Source organism: Colias philodice, chromosome 19, assembly GCF_061535455.1.
Source record: "Colias philodice isolate Cphi_HAF_F1 chromosome 19, ilColPhil1 Martin Lab GWU primary, whole genome shotgun sequence".
Taxonomy (NCBI): Eukaryota; Metazoa; Arthropoda; class Insecta; order Lepidoptera; family Pieridae; genus Colias; species Colias philodice.
In genome coordinates, this window is record NC_143104.1 from 8,154,220 (window position 1) to 8,174,349 (window position 20,130).

The window sequence follows — 20,130 nt, forward strand, 5'->3', positions numbered from 1 at the left end:
GTTTACAATCCCTAAGGACGGCGGTCATTGCACCTGTGCGAGCAAGACACATTATTTTTACAAGGGAGTGACAGTGACAGGTAATAACAGGTTAATGTACGAAATTCTTCTTGCTCCGCGACCGGACCTTAGTATACAATGTTAAAAATTAAAATTCATCAAAATCAGTCCAATCGCAGCACGAATGTGTTATAGTTTAGGTATTGTTATGTATGTAGGTAGGTATATAATATTCATAAATAATAAAAAAAAATCTATAACCATCACTTCCAAAATGAATTACAAAATGTGTTGGTAAGCGCATAACTCGAGAACGGCTGAACCAATTTCGATAATTTTTATAATATTCCTTGATGATGGTTCGGAGAGAAAACGTAAAAATGTACCACGGGCGAAGCCGGGGCGGACCGCTAGTAGTAGTAGTATCTAGTGTTTGTTATTATATTGTTTTTCAAAGCTTATTATTGGCTTTGAAACACATTACATGATTTTTGTCTATTTTTTTAGTTGGCTACACAAGGCACATGCAAGCAAAAGCATATTAATGAGATAATCAGGAACCAAAAAATAGGAAAGCAGGTTTAAAACAAAATAATTATTTTAGAAATTAAATAAATGTATAATAATTGTATGATATAATTATTGTTGCCACAGAAACTATTCGAACGCAGGAATTGTTGAACTTGCGAAGTCTCGGACTTGCGATGAAATGAGCGAGACGGTACCTACGTCAGACTCGGATGTTTTCCTACTCATTCACGCTTATTCAATGTGTGTAAAAACTAAAAAGCTATTTCGCACTCGCTCGGAATAAAGATTTTATTTAGTGTGTTTTAAGATAATTTAATTTTTATGAATTAAAAAGATATTTTTAAATACTTATTATTGTCTTATAATTACTATGAATCATGGAATGTTCACATTTATTAGATAACGTCAAGTTGTTTAGCGAACTCAACATTGAGGACACCACAATCACAAAGAACTTCAAATGTTCAGGTAATTCAAACTATAAATATAGTGCATTAAATTAACATTAAAACCTAGTTCTTACCTATGTGTCATCATATATTTAAAATAAGAGGTTAGTGGAAAAATCAATACAGCGAACTAAAATAATCAGCTGTTTCGCAGGGGGGAGGGGAGGCATTAGTGACCGTGAAGATTGTTTCGGATGCAAAAATATTCCTATCCTAATACTTAATGTTCTATGTGTAGTGTGACCTTTTATTTCATGAAGGCTAATGTAAATGCTAAACTAAAAGGGGTATACATGAAAACATAAATAGCCATTGTAAGACATACAGTTTTGGAAAGCATATTAGAATGACTCACTAAACAAAACAAGATATATTTTTGCGCAGTTTGAACTAATCACTGACGTCATAAGCGTGGCCTAATGCTGCTGTATGAAAGTAGAAACACCCTTCAAATATTTTGTAAAGAACACCCATCCTTTATGTAGAAAGATTTCTATAAACATAATACCTACCTACATGTGATTTGTTTCTTAACAAAGTTTCCATACTCAAATAAAAACACTATAAATAGATCTTGTTTATACAGAAAACAACACATTTTGATGGATACAATAATAAATTGCAATTTCAGAATGTTCAGTAACAGAACAGAATTGGCTATGTTTACAATGTGGCATTGTAAGCTGTGGAAGATACATAAACGGACATGCAAAGACACATTCAGAAACTTTTGACCATCAACTATGCATGAGTTGTGATATGTACTCAGTGTATTGGTAAGATTCTGATAAATTTTATCTTAATATATGGACATATATGGACATGAATAATGGACTCCTAAACCACTTAACCAATTATAATAAAATTCGCACACCATGTGCAGTTTGATCCAGCTTGAGAGATAGGATAGTTTAAACATGTAGGTACCACGGGCGAAGTCAGGGCGGACCGCTAGTATTGTATATAAATCCTGAAAAATATTTTAACCAATATCCACTTATCCTCTCTCAAATATCTTAAATAGACAATTTTATTTCTTTATTTGCTTTCTTATGTATTTAGGTATCTATGCATATAAGAATGTCTTTAAACAACACATAGTATACATTTTTATCATATCAAATCAACCTTAATCTCTTAATTCTCATTTGGCCTGATTTATGATAAGACAAATATTTATTCACAATTCCTTGAAAAATGAGTAAAATATTTAAACCGCTTCATTTTGCAGCTACAAGTGTGATGAATATGTTTCAAATGACACAGAAGAGCATATTATTGACAAAATTAGACAAAGTATTAAGACCGCTAACAGCAAAGAAGATTGTGATCCTAACAATGATCAAAATGAAGGTACTGATGAATGTGAAGATAAAAATAATATAAGAAATGAGTCAAATGATAAGTCACAAACAGAACCTAGTGAAAGTAATCCTACCCTGGAAAATACAGATACTTGTAATGTGGAAGCACAGCCAAGTATAGCAGAGGGCAGCGAGAATAAAGTTAGAGTATCAAAGGTAAGCCATTATACTCGGAAATGTTATAATATTATTATATATGTATTAATATGCATTTAATATTTTTATAAATTTAGCAAGAAAAAAATCTTTTGTAGTGTTCAGAGTCAGCACTTTACAATTTTATTTCAATGTCTATATAATTTTATATCAAGTGCAGAAGCATGTATTGCTTGTAATAAGCATATGCAATACTTTCACATTAATTTAAAAATAACCACACATAAATTTATATTTTTATTACTTTTTATAATGCATCTGTTGTGTGTTTGGAATAAATGGTTTTATTCTGGCTTTCATTAAAAGGGTTGTTGGTAAATTATAATATTGTTGTTGTTTTTATATGCGGAATGATCATCTAGGTTTGATAACCTCAACAGTGCCTGACCCATTTCCTGAACTTTGATAGGGGATTGAATAATTACCTATTTATATAAAACTCTATTTGCATATTTCAATTAGCTGTTCTTGGTATATCCAATTAGTATTGAATCTTAAGATTATATTAATTGCCCTTACTACTTCATTCACAGTCAAAGAAACGATTGAATATTGAAATCCTTATGCATAAAATGTTGTTAAATTATTTGTATACTTGAAAGTCCCCATACTAAATAGTAAATATTATATTGTCTAATAAAAGATAGAAAACGATACTAAAAATAAAATTAAGCTGGAACTAACTTTTTGCCCATAAAATATACCCTTTTCGCTAGATGATAATTAACATTATAATATACATTTTAGAATGTTGAAGAACCAGTGCGGAGCCTACGTCCCAGATCTAGAAAGCGATCTCATTCCAATGACAGTCACACATCAGAAAACAGTATGCAGTCCAGCAAGTCTAAAGAGAAAAAAGTATCACCAATAAATGGGAAGAATCATAGGGATAAAAAAATAGTCGGCTTAAAGAATTTAGGGAATACATGCTTCATGAATGCTGTATTGCAAAGTTTGAACAACATACAGGAGTTTAGCTGTTATTTCAGTCAGTTGCCATCTTTGGAGATGAAGACAAATGGGAGGAAGGTTTATCATTCCAGAAGCTATACTCGGCAAGAGATGCATGATGTTATTATGGCTGAGGAACTTAGAAAGGCAAGTTGTATATTATTAATCATTCTTTCTTATTCTACTGGATTTTTATTCTGTGGATGTTACTGAATGTTAATTTTTGTATCTGTTTAAAATGATACAGAAACAAAAAATAGTCAATAGAGTATAAAACATCAACTTAATTAAGCTATTGCATAGCTTCTATCGCGGGCCTTGAGCGCGGGGACCGAATCGAGAAATTCCGTAACGAAATAACCTCACGCTCCCCACTCCGACGGGCTTGGAGGTGTGGCTTGAAGGCATAGCATGCAATAGCTTTACCGCGGCAGTCCCCGAGTGCCACACGTCTTTTTTTTGTACTATAACAATATAACGTAACATTTACATCGTTTACAGTATTTACATCGTTTTTCAATCCTTGGTTAAAATTTATCCGTCCAATAAAGTATTACACGAACATTTTAAAATGTCACGTGTAAAGTGTCATATATGGACAATTAGAATACATTTTTGAAATGGTAGTTTAATACGTTATTAGATGAATGAGTTTTAAACAAGGATTGAAAAAACAGCCCTAAAATATATATTTTTAATTCATACAGGTTCTGATAAATCTCAACAACGGCGGGTGTGGTTCGAAAGGGGCCATATCTCCGGAATGCCTGTTCCTTGTCATTTGGAAGGTGGTGCCGAGGTTCAGGGGATACCAGCAACAGGATGCGCACGAGTTTCTCAGATATATGCTTGATAGGTGATTTTTGGAATTACTTACTTATTTATACTAATAAAATGTATTAATGAAAATAGAGAATCATATGTTACCAATAATAAATATTATAAAAATAATATTTCTATTATCACGGCCTGTCAGCGCGATATATATTACAATAACCGACAGGCTACATTGTAATAACGAAATAAAGAAACTGATTCTTATTTGTGTTCTTTCAATTGCTAATAAAGCACCAACTTAACTGTTTGTTATTTTTCATATACTTTAGTAAAATTATAAAGTAGATTATTAAACATTTTCCTATGCTTTAATTGCAGATTACACACGGAGTTACTACAGTTGTTGCCTCCCGATAAGGCGGAAGGAGGGTTTGTGCCAAAAGCACCCTCTGCATCTATAGTTACTGCAGTATTTGGAGGGACTCTGCAGAGTGAGGTAATTATCTTACGAAATATTTTCAAAATGAACCCACGCAGCTAGGTGGCATATTATCTATTAGGAAATATAAAATATGAATAAAAATTAAAAAAATGTACTTTTTTCATTTGTGTTTACAATATTATAAATAAAATTCAATTACGAACGTTTTTCATAATTTCGAAAAAAAAAAATTGTTTAGATATTTATTATTTACATAGTATAATAAATGTGGATATGTTACATGATTTCATAACAAATTAGTCCAACGATCGCAAAATAATACGGGAATAAAGAATAATACGGGAAAAAGTTGTACATTTAAATTGTACAAATGCTTATAATAAGCATTTGTACAATTTAAATGTACAACTTTTATAATAATTTATGTTAATTTTTGACGTGACAACGTCTTATATATTGGTTTGCCGGGTGACACTTCAAGACTCCGCTCACGTTATGCGCTCGCAATGAGAGCGAGTGAGAGGCACGCGGGTATGGTTAGCCCGCCTAAGAGCGAGAGAGACAGACATAAAAAGTCGTTGTCACGTAAAACTTTCGCCCGTATACCGACTTTACAGGCAACCAATTTTTCCACAGGTTCGATGTCTGGCGTGCGGCACGGAAAGTAAGAAGTTCGACCCGTTTCTAGATCTCTCGTTGGAACTTCCGGAGGGCGGTCCGGTGTCGCTCGCTGACTGTTTGTCGAGCTTCGTACAGGTGATTAATTTATTAAAATACTAGCGGTCCGCCCCGGCTTCGCCCGTGGTACCTACATATTTAAACTATCCTATCTCTCAAGTTGGATCGAACTGCACATGGTGTGCGAATTTTATTATAATCGGTTAAGTGGTTTAGGAGTCCATTGAGGACAAATATTGTGACACGAGATTTATATATATTAAGATTAAGATTATATAATAATATTAAGATTATAGGAAAAATATTTTTACTTACATATTAAAATAATGTGGATCTACCACATTATTTTAATACTTATGTAAGTAATTTTTATTTTGTATTCAATTAAATTCATAATTTTGTATTCATGTATGGTTTTTATTGGACTTCAACGGACGGAAATGGTAAAAATTAAAATGTGATTTATTTAGGCCTTTAATATTGCAATAATTACTACTGATTGAAAATTTCTCTTTTCGAGACTTATATTCAAACGAAACCGGAATTACCGGTATTTATTTCACAAAGATACAATTTTTTTCGTGGGTAGGTGCAAATAAACGAACACGTGTTTTTTTGCGCTCTCAAAATATTTTTAATTTTAAAGTAATTTTTCTATAATTATATCTACAAATTTACATATGATTTAATAATTCAAAGTGCCTACCAGCATATCCTTAAATAATCTCCAATATATTCACTTCACAAGATTGTCAACACCATGGACTCACTGAAACACACTATGGAAGAAATGACTGCTCATTTCAATAAAAGGATGGCAGAATTCCAACGGGAGCTCACGTGTAATCCTGTTCCTCCAGCATCCTCAAGTCCTACCTCCAGACTGGCCGCTGAGTTTGAAGCATTTCGTGAATTCGTTATCTCATCCCTACAATCTCTGCAATCTCAAGTAGAACTCTTATCCAAGCTGTACGAACAACAGGAGATGCGTTCCAGGAGAAAGATGTTGCTTCTACATGGTGTCACCGAGAATAATAACGAGGATGTATCTGTCGCTATTATCAATATTATCTCCGATAAACTTAACATTCCAAATGTTACTAAGGACTCCATTAGCCGCTGCCATAGATTTGGTCGAGTAAGGGATGATAAACCAAGACCCATAGTTGTGAAGTTCCATGATATCCGTACACGTGACAGCATCTGGGCTGCTAAGTCTCGTTTAAAGAAGACTGGAATAACCATTTCAGAATTTTTAACGAAGGGACGTCACGATACATTTATGGCTGCCAGGGAACGCTTTGGGGTTTCTCAATGCTGGACCCGGGATGGATACATATTTGTGATTTCAACCGATGGTTCTAAGCACCGGATAAGTTGTCTCGCTGATCTGGAAGGTATTCCCTCTGCCCCAACTGCACCATCATCGGGTACCGCTAGTGGCAGTGCCATTCCACAAAAAGATACTAAAGGAAACCCTGCTGCACGAACCAAGAGGTATCAAAAAACAAAGTAAATATACGAGTGTTACTTGTTTCACTAATTATTTTAATAATTTATCTTCACTTGTTGCTTTGCCTTATTCGTTTTTTAGTATTATATCAATAGTTATTGTTTCCTCTTTAGCTTTCCGATTAGTGATTTTTCATGTTAACCTTTGATTTATCGACTATCGTCTATCGTTCTATAAATACCTCACAATTTGTACTTTTTATTTCTATTTATTTACCTACATTTATTTTCTCAACATAATGATGTATCATATGTCAAATGTCAAATTGTCAAATGTCACTATTGAATTGTCATAATATGTCACTATTGAATTGTCATTTGTCGTGAGCCATAGACTATAGTATCTTTTTGATTTCTTAATAATTTTGATACCTGGCAATTTTGACTGGTTTTTTTATATTCAATTATAGTTAACTATTATACATAAATATTGTAAATCAATACGCTGGTGGGTGCAAACTATAAATTTTGTTTTTAGCTGTTATTTTTATTATATATCTATATATTTATATTTATCGAATATAATATTATATATATATTTATATTTTTTAGAATTACTATAAGCATAATATGTCTTTAAACAATAGCATAAGTAGTAGCGATAGTTATTGTTCTATAACGTCTTCTAATTCCAACCCTAGCGATGACAGTTTCCACAGCACTTCCTCTGTATCCTTGCAATCTGTACTCTCCACACACTTTTCCGATTCCATAAAATCCTTTAATGCCGTTCATATCAATGCACAGAGTATACCGGCTCACTATCCCGATTTATTAGCTTCCTTTGACTGTCCCAACCTACATGCTATCCTCGTCTCCGAATCCTGGCTTAAACCCTGCCTGCCGTCTATCTCCTATTCCCTTCCCGGTTTCCATCTCATTAGAAATGATCGCCTTGGTAGAGGCGGTGGTGGTGTCGCCATCTACTTACGTTCCCATTTACCTTTCTCGATTATTAGTTCTTCACCCCAACCCCCTCCTAGCGATGAAGCTGAACATTTACTCCTAGAAGTTTCCCTTTCCCATACCAAAATCCTTCTTGCCGTATTTTATAGTCCTGATCTTACCGTAAACTATTTTCCTTCCTTTGACCAAATCCTCGAGAGATTCTCTCCTTCCTACGAGCACATAATTATAATGGGCGACTTCAACACTTGTCTTCTTAGAGGCGATCATCGTTCTAGACAACTCCTTTCCATTGTAAATTCCTATAACCTGCACATCCCGCCATTAAATCCTACACATCATTTCCCAAACTGTCCCCCTTCCTTACTTGACCTTATCATGATATCCTCTCCAGATCATTTATTGAAATCCGGTCAGCATCCTGCCGAAGGCTTTTCCTATCACGACCTCTTGTTCCTGTCATACAACATCCGTCCCCCAAAACTGAAGCCCAAAATCCTGATGCAACGGAACCTGGCGGGTGTGGATAGGGAATTGCTCTGTGCGGATGCCGAAAAAGTAGATTGGCCTAGCATTTTTGATCTACAATCGATTGACCAAAAAGTTGATGTATTAAACTCCTTTTTAATCCAGCTCTATGACAAACATGCTCCATTAAGGCCAGTCAAACTAAAACACTTACCAGCACCATGGCTGACGCAGGAATTAAAAACGGCTCTGAACAGGAAAAATCGAGCAAAGGCGAAACTGAAAGTGGACAACTCTGAGATTAACAAGGAGAGATTTAAATCTATTCGTAACCGCTGTAATACTATGTGTAGGGATGCACAACAACGCTACATTCATAAAACGATCGAAAACGGCGATCCAACAAAAGTATGGAAATTTCTTAAAACTCTTGGAGTTGGTAAAACATCTCAAAATTCTCTGCCTGTTAACCTTAATATCGACTTATTAAACTGTCATTTTTCAAAAACTTCATTTGCTCTTGATGCAAACAATAAGAAAAGTACTTTAGATTATCTTTCTACTAAACCAGCTCCAAATTTTCCTCCGTTTTCTTTCAAACAATTTACTGTCTGTGATGTTAAGAAGAACATTATGTCTATTTCATCGAAAGCCGTCGGTAATGACAGCATTGGTCGTGATATGATTATTCCAATCCTTGATATAATTGCTCCAGTGTTAACTCATATTCTCAATGTATCCTTATCCTCTCACGAGTTTCCTATGGCCTGGAAAGAAGCATTTGTTATTCCTCTACCTAAAAAAGCCAATCCATCCATGTTTTCCGATTTTCGTCCCATCTGTGTCCTACCCTTCCTTTCTAAAATCCTTGAACGACTTGTCCAACAACAATTATGTTCATTTTTAAATAAACATAACTTGTTTAATCCTTTCCAATCCGGATTCCGTCCCGGTCATAGCACGACTTCTGCTCTAATTAAAATTACTGATGATATTCGTTATGCAATGGATCACAAGCAACTCACTGTACTCACACTGTTAGATTTCAGTAACGCATTTAATACCGTCGATCATGACATATTACTGAGTTTGCTTGGTTCTCTTAACATATCTCCAGCAGTAATTGAATGGTTTCGGAGTTATCTCCAGGGGCGTCGACAGAGGATCAAAATTGACGATCACTTGTCATCATGGTGTAATATCTCCATCGGCGTTCCTCAAGGTAGCGTGTTGTCTCCAATCCTTTTTTCTATTTTTATCAATTCTATTTCAGACAATTTATCTTCTCCCTACCATATGTATGCAGATGATTTGCAGATCTATACTCATGCTTCACTTCCTCAACTTCCAGAAGCTATTGAGCAGGTTAATAACGATTTGGCAAAAATCACTCAGTGGTCTAATAACTTTGGCCTGTTAGTAAACCCAGCAAAAACGCAAACTATAATTATTGGCAGCTCTAAACTGACAAATAAGATAGACTGGAGCTCCGTTCCGAAGATAACTCTGGATGGAACTGTGATACCTTTCAGTAACTCTGTCAAAAATCTTGGTATTCATTTTGACACAAATATGACCTGGAAGGTTCAACTTGAAGTTGTACGTAAGAAGTTGTTTGGCGCTGCAGGATCGATACGCAGGCTGCGCAACTTCCTGCCCATACCTACTAGGATTTCGCTTGCAGAGACCTTACTCTTTCCCATCCTTGACTACGCCGACTCCTGTTACCCCGATTTAACCGAGTTACAACTCGATTCTCTTGACCGCCTTCAAAATCTTTGCATTCGGTTCGTATTTGGTCTCCGGAAATACGACCACGTTTCCAAATTCCGCAAAAAACTTGAATGGCTTCCTATACGTTTTCGCCGGTATGCTCATATGTTGCATTCGTTATACGGTATTTTGTTTGATCCTAAGACCCCTTCCTATCTTAAAGACAATTTCAAATTCCTCAACGAGCATTCCCTCACTCTCCGTTCCTCCAACCTTTTAACCTTAAGTATTCCTTCTCACCGTTCCAACTTCTTCCATTCCTCCTACACTGTCACCGTTATTAACCTATGGAATTCTTTACCTGAAGAAATAAAACGAGCTCAATCGATTTTTATTTTCAAAAAGAAAGTTAAAAACTATTATTTAACTCTGTCACAGGCTAGGTATTAACTCTGTCGACTTATTTATAATATATGTGCTTATAAAATATGTATGTATGTATATATGTATGTATGTATGTATGCTTGTATATATTTAAGTATGTATTCTTATTTATTATCTAATATGTGTATTGTGTATATAATATATTATTATTTGTGTATGTATATAATAATGTAAGCTGCATATATGTAGATATAGTATATATATAATAAGACTATTATTCTGGCACTTTTATTTATTTTGCACCACCATGTTATTGACTCATTTATTTTCCTCGTCTTTTCTGGGTTGCCTGGTAGAGATCGCTGCCAGCGATAAGGCCGCCTACTGTACATTGTTATATTGTATTTTTAATTTTTGTAAAATGTATTCTTTATGGTGTACAATAAAGTATTTTTCATTCATTCATTCATTCATTCAACTCTATTGTATATGTTTTTAATTAATTGTCATAATAATTGTAAATAATTTAAATATTTTTAGATCGAAGAGCTTGCGGACACGGAACGTTACTTCTGCAGTAGTTGTAAATGTAAACAAAAGTCAACCAAGCAGTTTTGGATTCGGAGACTTCCCAACGTCTTGTGTCTACATCTGAAGCGGTTTAGATGGAATAATTATTTTAGGTAAGTTTAAAAAATACTTTATATTTAAGACTAGGTTTCCGCCCGCGGCTTCGCCCGCGCAGTCAAAGAAAAACCCGCATATAGTTCCCGTTCCCGTGGTATTTCCGGGATTGCGTCATTTTCCCGGGATAAAAAGTAGCCTTTGTCCTTTCTCGGGTGTCAAAATATCCCCATACCAAATTTCATGAAAATTGGTTCAGTAGTTTAGGCGTGATTGAGTAACAGACAGACAGACAGAGTTACTTTCGCATTTATAATATTATATATATATAAGTATGGATTTAAATAGCTTATTTTTGTTACACTTTAATCTCTTTCGAGAACATCAGTTTAAAATACCATAAAAACTAATGAATAAAATATTAGGATTATATTTAAAATTACAATTCCGCTCACGAAAATATTTGGCTATTGTGTTAACTGTCGACAACATGTTACTGGATGAATTTCGATATTAAGCCGCGTTTCAACTATTTATTTTGATTTCACTCGCAATACGTAACGCTCAACACGTATGGCATGCGCAATAGTGCGTGACGCTGCCAGCTTGCATATTATGACGTTTCAGCTAGCGCGCGACGTTGCCAGTTTGCATATGATGTTTCAGCTAACATGCGTCGTTGCCAGCTTGCATATGACGTTTCAGCTAGCGCGCGACGTTGCCAGTTTGCATATGATGTTTCAGCTAACATGCGTCGTTGCCAGCTTGCATATGACGTTTCAGCTAGCGCGCGGCGTTGCCAGTTTGCATATGATGTTTCAGCTAACATGCGTCGTTGCCAGCTTGCATATGACGTTTCAGCTAGCGCGCGGCGTTGCCAGTTTGCATATGATGTTTCAGCTAACATGCGTCGTTGCCAGCTTGCATATGACGTTTCAGCTAGCGCGCGGCGTTGCCAGCTGGCGTGCTACATGTCGTGCGGCTTGCTTGTTGTTGTTCTTCTTACCACTGCCGCAGTAGCACCAGCCGCACCTAGTTTTGATTTCAGCGGTTATAACGCGAAACATCGTAATTTCTCTAAAGTTTATTGTGTTAAGCCTTGTATCCACGCTTATATAGTTGATGATGAGCAAGAATGTTACGGCAAATTTTGCAAACATTTTTTTTTTTTTTTTTTTTTTTTTATCGCCTAAGCAGGCACACGAGCTGGCGGGTCACCTGATGGAAAGTGATGCCCGCCGCCCATAAGCATTCGCGATGTTAGGTCCACCGCGAATGTGATGCCGGCCTTTGAGGTATAAATATGCCCTTTTCTTAAAGGTCTCTGCGTCGAATCTGTTTGGGAACACTGAGGATGGTAGATTGTTCCACAAGGTCGTCGTTCTCGGTAGAAAGTGTCGGGAAAAGCGCACTGTGGTAGACCGCCATGCATCCAGGTGGTGGGGGTGGAACTTTAATTTGTGGCGAGAAGTGCGATTATGAAACTCAGCAGCTGGAATGAGTTCAAAAAGTTCCTCAGAACAGTCCCCGTTATAGATCCGGTAGAACACGCATAGAGATGCAACATCTCTCCGCAGTGAAAGTGGATCTAGCGAATCGGAAAGCTCAGGGTCGTCAATAATTCGGACGGCTCGTCGCTGTACGCGGTCCAATGGTAGGAGCTGGTATTGGGGCGCTCCGGCCCAGAGGTGAGAGCAGTACTCCATGTGGGGCCTGACTTGTGCCTTGTATAATTGCAGGCGATGAGCAGGTGTGAAGTACCGTCTTGCCCTGGCGAGCACCCCTAGTTTTTTCGAAGCTATTTTAGCTTTGTCCTCCAAAAAACCGCGAAACTGGACATCAGACGTAATTTCGATCCCAAGGATTCCGATGCTAGGTTTTACTGTGATAGGGGTGTTCTGAAAGTTAATGGATACGTCAAAAGGACTTTTCTTGGCGGTAAACGCGCAAACCTGTGTCTTGGCCGGATTGAAGTCAACTAAATTTGATTGGCCCCAAGTCGAGATTTTCTCTAGGGTGGTCTCAATGTTAGACACGAGGTTGCTTCGATACAATTTAGTTTGCTCCAGAGAGGTCTTTGCTTGGCCTGCGTAGTAGGCATCACCAGTACTGTCATCTGCATAACAATGAACGCTGCGTATTTGCAACATGTCATTGAAATGCAGAAGAAACAGCGTGGGGGATAATACACAGCCTTGTGGGACACCAGAATTAATAGGCTTGGGTTTGGAGCAATATCCGTCGACAACGACTTTGATGCTACGTTCCTTAAGAAAACTGGCTGCCCAATTGCACAATCTCTGGGGTAGACCATATGATGGGAGTTTGGAAAGAAGCCCCTTGTGCCACACCCGATCAAAGGCCTTCGCTACATCTAAACTTACAGCCAGCGCTTCCCCCTTACTCTCGACAGCTTTAGCCCATCGGTGAGTCAGGTATGCAAGAAGATCACCAGCCGAGCGACGATGACGGAAGCCATACTGGTGGTCGTTTAACAGCTGGTGATCCTCTAGATAACGTAAGAGCTGACTATTAATGATGGACTCCATCACTTTGGAGAATAAGGAGGTGACTGCGATTGGTCTGTAGTTTGATGGGTCGGAGCGTGTGCCTTTCTTAGGGATCGGGTGTACTAAGGAGGTCTTCCATGAGCTAGGGACTATACCGGTGGCGTAAGAGTATCGAAACAGGCGCGTCAATACCGGAGCCAACTCTGGAGCGCAAGTCTTAAGCACGATTGCAGGAATGCCGTCGGGCCCATTCGACTTGTGAGTGTCAAGAGAGAGAAGGACTTTACGAACTGCAGATTGCGTGAATTTTACTTCATGCATCGTGCTATTGCAGCGTAATATGGTAGGTGGTACTTTCCCTTCATCATCTAACGTCGAATTCGATGCAAAAAGAGTTGCCAGAGTATCGGCTTTTTCTTTTGCAGTATGGGCTAGGGAATCATCAGACCTGCGCAGCGGTGGAAACGACGATCGACAAAAGTTCCCTTGGATAGCCTTGGCAAGAGACCAGAATGCACGTGTGCCCGAAGGGTAGTGAGTCAACTTCTTACCAATTCTATTAATAAACTCTGACTTCGCTACAGATATTTCCTTCTTGAATGATCTGGAGGCAGAGTTGTACATCTTTTTAAGATGCTTGACGTCGGAATCCTGTGTAGCTCGCGCTTCTGTCCAAGCATGGTAACAGTCTTGTTTCATTCGAGAAGCCTCTCTACAAGATTGCCCAAACCAGGGTTGAGACTTCCCACCGACGGGTACCACAGAGCTAGGAATGAAGAGCTCCATGCCCTGTAGCACCACATCAGCGACGGAGTCGGCGCGGGCATCTGGGTCTTCATCCGCGAAGCAAACTTGTCTCCATGGATATGAAGAAAAAAACGTCCGCATGCCATCCCAGTCCGCCGACCTATAGTGCCAGACACGTCGGCTGCTGGCATGACGACACCGAGATTGCGATTGACGTGTTAAAGGCACTGAACACTGAATAAGGCAGTGGTCGGAAGAACCAAGAGGAGCGACGACGCTGATTTCGTAGTTGTCGGGGGAGGATGTTAAAAAGAGATCCAACAAAGATGGTGTGTGGTCTTCTATATCTGGCACTCTCGTAGGTGAAGGTACCAGTTGCGAGAGATCGTAGGCCAAGGCGAAATCATGAAAAGATCGTCCTGCATGATCGGTAGTGCGAGAGCGTAGCCAATCAGCGTGATGTGCGTTGAAGTCGCCAAGAACCACTAACTCGACCGATGGGATCCTTAGAAGCAGCGTATCGATCGAAGTTTGGAGATGCTCAATGAGTCGGTCAGTTTCGGTATTTCCGCTGTGTGACCTATATAGACATGCGTAAATGCGGGGATGGTTATCGCAGTCCACACGTAGCCATAGCAGAGATAGATCAGGACCTTCAAGGTTGCCTAGGCGGCGACAACAGATATCTTCTCTAGCGTATACGCATACTCCGGCGCGAGGAACAAATGAATGCTCCAGAACATAGCCCGGGTAATTAAGTTAGGATGTATCAGCAGGAGAAGATATCTGAGTCTCCGTTAAAAAAAGTAAGCCCGGCTTAACTGTCTCCAGATGGTGGTGTACAGCATCGAGGTTAGAATTCAATCCCCTAATGTTGCAGAAATCTACTGATAATGTTGTGGAAGGGGTTGCCGAAATATGATTACTTTTCTTACCCCTGGCAGAATAAATGCGCGGTAATTTGCCCCCCCCAGAATACGTGGGGCAGCCTGAGCTAGTGAGCTCAGGGAGGGATTCTCTAGAATGAGACATGCTAGTACCCTCCTGGGGTAGTTTTCTATTAAGTACCGCTGTCATATTACTTAAGGGCGAAGGGGATGGGCATCCGGCAATCTCACTTACTCTTGCGAAACGCAAAGGAATGCTTTACGCAGGTCTTACGTGAGATAGTGGTACTACCCCGGACAAGCTACTGCCCACTCGTGCTACATACAAAAATATTTTGTACGTAACTGTAGCTTTACCACTGTTAGTAAAAATCGCCAGAGCCTCGTTTGTTGGTCAGCAGGGTGCACCGCGAGCAGGTGAGGTTGGCTTTGGCTGAAAGATGGTAGTCAGCCATGACACCCCATACATTCTAGAATTGGATTTAATTCTACTAACAATATATTATTCCAGAACGAAAGTGGACACGACGATCACGTTCCCGCTGCGCGCGCTGGACATGTCGCGGTTCGTGCTCGCCAACGTGCCCGACACGCGCCGCTCCCCCCTCGGCAACTATCTGTACGACCTCGCCGCGGTGATTGTGCACCACGGCTCGGGGTGAGTGCACACACACACACACACACATATACAAGCACACAAACACATGCACGCGTACGAATGCACGCATACACGGGCAGGCGTACGAACGCATGTACACAAACACATGCACGAATACATACGCAGGCGTACGGACGCATGTACACAAAAACATGCAAGTAACACACGCAGGCATACGGACAAGCATGCATACACAAGTACCTACACATAAACTTGCATGTGTATACACACACACGTATGCATACACATGGCGTACGGACTCATGCATGCATTTAGAATCACACACGTCGATTTATGCTATCGGTCACCGATTCCACCGAGTCTGTATATTATATGCGTTACAACACAAACTGGCCGGTTGGCTTGGTTGGTAGTGGCCCTGCCTTCCAAGCCAGAGGTTGTGGGTTCGATTCCCACCCGGGGCAAATATTTGTGTGATGAACATAGATGTTTGCGTTGTGTCTGGGTGTTAATTATCTATATAAGTATTTATTTAAAATTATATACAGTGGTGGTCACATAATTAAAGACACTAAGAGCATTTTATACTACCCAAGACACTTCTCTCAACATTTATTTTTACACTACCATTGGAACTTGTTAAATAATTTTAAAATATTCAGGTATGTGTTGTCTAATGCTAAACTAAATTTTATCTACAAAACTTGTCGGTTTGTTAGATTTTAATCGATTCATCCCTACTACTAGCAGTTTTAACCCAGCAAAGGTCTGGCCATATAATTAAAGACATTAGACTCGCTTATGAGAAATATAATTTTTTTTTTATTTTAATGAGATTATTTTTCCAACACAAAATGCCTGACGTATTTACAAAACATTTTTACACTTTTCAATATTTGGTTGCATGTCGTTTGGCAGTAATGACGGTTTACATCTCTTGGGCATTGAAGCAACTAATTTTGTACAAGTTGCATCACTAATTTGGTTCCATTCTTCGAAAATGCTTTGCAAAGTTAGTCGACGTTTGATGACCGCTTTGCCGCGACTTCTTTCTCTCTTGATTCCATAAGGTTTCGATCGGATTTAAATCCGGACTGTAGGGGGGGCCAATCCAAAAACAGTTACAGATTGGTTCCTTAACAAGCACTTCACTACTTTTGCTGTGTGCTTAGGATCATTATCGTGTTGAAAATTCCAAACAAAAGGTAAATTTTCCTCCGCATAGGGCAGCATGGATTGCTCTTAAATATACTTGTACTGGAATTTATCCATGTTGCCTTCTGTCTTTTTGACAGGTCCAACACCAAGTCCAGAAAAACAGCGCCACACATTGATATTTCCACCCCCATGTATGACTACTTATTTGTGTATCTTGGATCCATTTCCTTATTGAGATACATATTGTTTTCTGACAGAATTAATCATATTAATCTTAGTTTCATGCAAAAACAGCACATGTTTCCATTCTCGTTCAGTCCAGTGTTCGTATTTTGTAGCAAAGTCAAATCTTGCCTTCACATTTTTCAAAAGTGGTACTTTCCGAGCTTAAGTTTCCGAGATACTCTTCAGTGCAAGTTTTCCTCACACAGTCTCCGTCTAATTGTTCTTGCAGACACCCCCTTCAAGCCTGCTGCACCATACAACTCTGAACTGTATCAGTTCCGACCCTTTAAATGGATCTTTTTTAGCCAACAACACCATTTTTGAATCTTTCGGGCGAGTAGTTTCACTTAGATTTGCTTTTCTGAGTACGTTTTCGGTCGTGTGGAACATCTTGACATGTTTTATAGCATTCATAACCATATCCTTTGAACATTTTAATTATCATGGAAGTTAAAAATAATTTTTCTTGTGGACGAGTCGCAACTCTTGTTTTTAACCATAATAATAAAACAATTAAACGTATGAATTTTAATTTTAAAAGTTAAAAATACTCAAAAAAATTATGGCGTGTCAACGATTTATGAAATTACGCGGCAAAACGAAGAAAAGCACAATGCTGTTTCTTTTTATTTATAAAAAATTATAACTCATTTCTTGTTGTCTTTAATTAAGTGGCCAGCTACACGTACGTAAACGAAGTTTGTGTTACATTCCCACAGAGAGCAAGTGTCGAAACTAACAAGGAATATAACTATTTTTTGTCCCTCATTTTAAAGAACACATTGTCTTGTATGGTTTAATAAAAATAATACTAGATTAAATACCTTTTTCAGATAATTGTAGTTCCTAATGTAAATCTTTTATGGTCAATTAGGGGGTGTCTTTAATTATGTGACCACCACTGTATGTATGTATGTTTATCAGCCATCTGGTTTCCATAACACAAGCGAAAGCTTAGTATGTTATCAGATCGTGCCGTGTGTGAAAATTGTCCCGAAATATTTATTTATTATATTATTTAAACTGCATGCCTATTTTTGGATTTTACTTTACCTTAAAATGTTGAACAGCGCCGGCTCCGGTCACTACACGGCGTTCGCGATAAACGAAGAGCAATGGTTCCACTTCAACGACCAGACGGTCCGCGCCACGGACTCGACCGCGGTCGCCACGTGCAAGCCCTACATCATGTTCTACATACGCCGCGAGTTCTCGCTACCCACCGCCACGTGACCACACAAATACAGATTAAATAAATATTCCTAGCTGACAGTATTTCATTAAGGGCCGATTTTTCAACACTTGGATAAAACTTATTCGTCGAATAATGTATAAAACTACCATTTTAAAAAAGGTATTCTAATTGCCCGTATTTGACAGTTTACGTGACATTTTAATATTATCGTGTAATACTTTATTGGACGGATAAGTTTTATCCAAGAAGCTTATATCTAATACACTGGAGATTTCAGTATGAACATTAACTTGTAATAAGAAAATATGACGTTGAATGACGCCTGTATGTTTTTTATCCCTTTCACACCTAACTAACTACCTAAGTGAGAAAGGGATAAAAAAACATACAGGCGTCATTCAACGTCATATTTCCTTGTTACAAGTTAATGTTCATACTGAAATCTCCAGTGTATTAGATATAAGCTTCTTGGTTTAATCCAAGCATTAAAATCGGCCCTAAAAAAAAATTTTTGAAAATCGAACACCCCCGTTCGATGTTTGATGTTATGCAATTTGAAATTCGTATCATATTCTAGAATGTTTGAAACAATAATACGCGTCTCGCTACCCACCTTTTCATGCCAACGTTAATAAGTAATAGTTCATTGATAAGTTTGCAGTACTTGTAATACTATAGTTGATCTCAGTCATATCGCATACTCTGGCATTTTTGGCGCATTCGGTGCGTAAAAAAATGTAAGACCGTGAATAAATTGCTAGTTATGTTTAAGTTTGTGAGAGATGTTTCATATCTTTTACGACGAGCTTAGAAACGAAAAGTATTTGAGCTGTTTGACTTTTATAGCTGTCTTATTTAAATAATTAAGGGACGATTTTTCAGTGCTTGGATAAAATTTATTCGTCGAATAATGTATAAAACTAACATTTTAAAAACGTATTCTAGTTGCCCGTATTTGACAGTTTACGTGACATTTTAATATTTTCGTGTAATACTTTATTGGACGGATAAGTTTTATCCAAGCATTGAAAAATCGGCCCTAAAATGTACAATTGCACGGCCACTTATGTATTGGGACAAAATTGTTACATAACCTGTACAATGTACGTGATAGTTATAATTATTACAGTTTGATATTTATAAACATTTTATGGATGGATTAAACATGTCGTATATCTTATTAAAATTGTAGAACAAAATATACTTAATTAGAAAAATGATTCATTTAGAGCTTATATAGTTAACTTATGAAGAATAAATGTAATTTACACGAAAGTTGACTTTAGCAACTATTTTTCTTGTCACGTTCAATGATATTTTATGTTTTGATGCTCAGGTTCTTTTAAATGTTCTGGGTTATGTGTGCTTTTTTATGAACACATCAGCTCATACAATAATTTATAACAGAGTAAAATTAAGGTAATAAAATGCTAAAGAAAGGATTGCTATGCTAAAGAAATATTAAAAAATATAATTTAGTTTGCATGTTCATGGTATATAATTATGTATATTAAAAATGTCGGTCGGTGAAATTATCCAGAAGAATTGCATGTTTAAATTGAAATTTTAGATCTTACATAACCTTGCCGATAAAAATGTGTATTAAATAGACATTCGCATGTAATCTCTCTCGCACGTTTGTGATCAATCGCATGCTATCTCTCTCGCACTATTGCGTATAGTCACAATTTAATATACGTTTTATATCGGCAGAAGACACATAGTCACCATTTTAATTTTACTCTGTTTTAAGTGAAAATAAAGTTTTTACTACAATTTTGAAATATATCTTGGTAGCTTGACATTCCTCGGTGTTTGAGCTGAACTCTAT

The 20,130-nt window shown here is 37.7% G+C and overlaps 2 protein-coding genes across 3 annotated transcripts; both read left to right on the forward strand.

The window, feature by feature from the left end:
- The first annotated feature begins 741 nt into the window (after positions 1-741).
- Positions 742-18,639, forward strand: LOC149480070 (ubiquitin carboxyl-terminal hydrolase 3-like). 2 transcript variants are annotated; one of them, XM_089707677.1, is made up of 10 exons: positions 742-999; positions 1,612-1,756; positions 2,212-2,500; positions 3,248-3,601; positions 4,162-4,310; positions 4,610-4,727; positions 5,310-5,429; positions 10,875-11,017; positions 15,614-15,760; positions 18,175-18,639. In XM_089707677.1, exons 1-10 carry the CDS (start codon positions 909-911, stop codon positions 18,335-18,337), a joined length of 1,719 nt encoding a protein of 572 aa, XP_089563803.1. In that variant the 5' UTR covers positions 742-908; the 3' UTR covers positions 18,338-18,639. The 2 variants fall into 2 exon arrangements, with proteins under 2 accessions (XP_089563803.1, XP_089563804.1); XM_089707678.1 differs by lacking the exon at positions 742-999 and adding an exon at positions 1,165-1,294.
- On the forward strand, positions 6,087-10,755 carry LOC149480071 (uncharacterized). Its single transcript, XM_089707097.1, has one exon. It carries the CDS (start codon positions 6,112-6,114, stop codon positions 6,865-6,867), a length of 756 nt encoding a protein of 251 aa, XP_089563223.1. The 5' UTR covers positions 6,087-6,111; the 3' UTR covers positions 6,868-10,755.
- Positions 18,640-20,130: the final 1,491 nt, after the last annotated feature.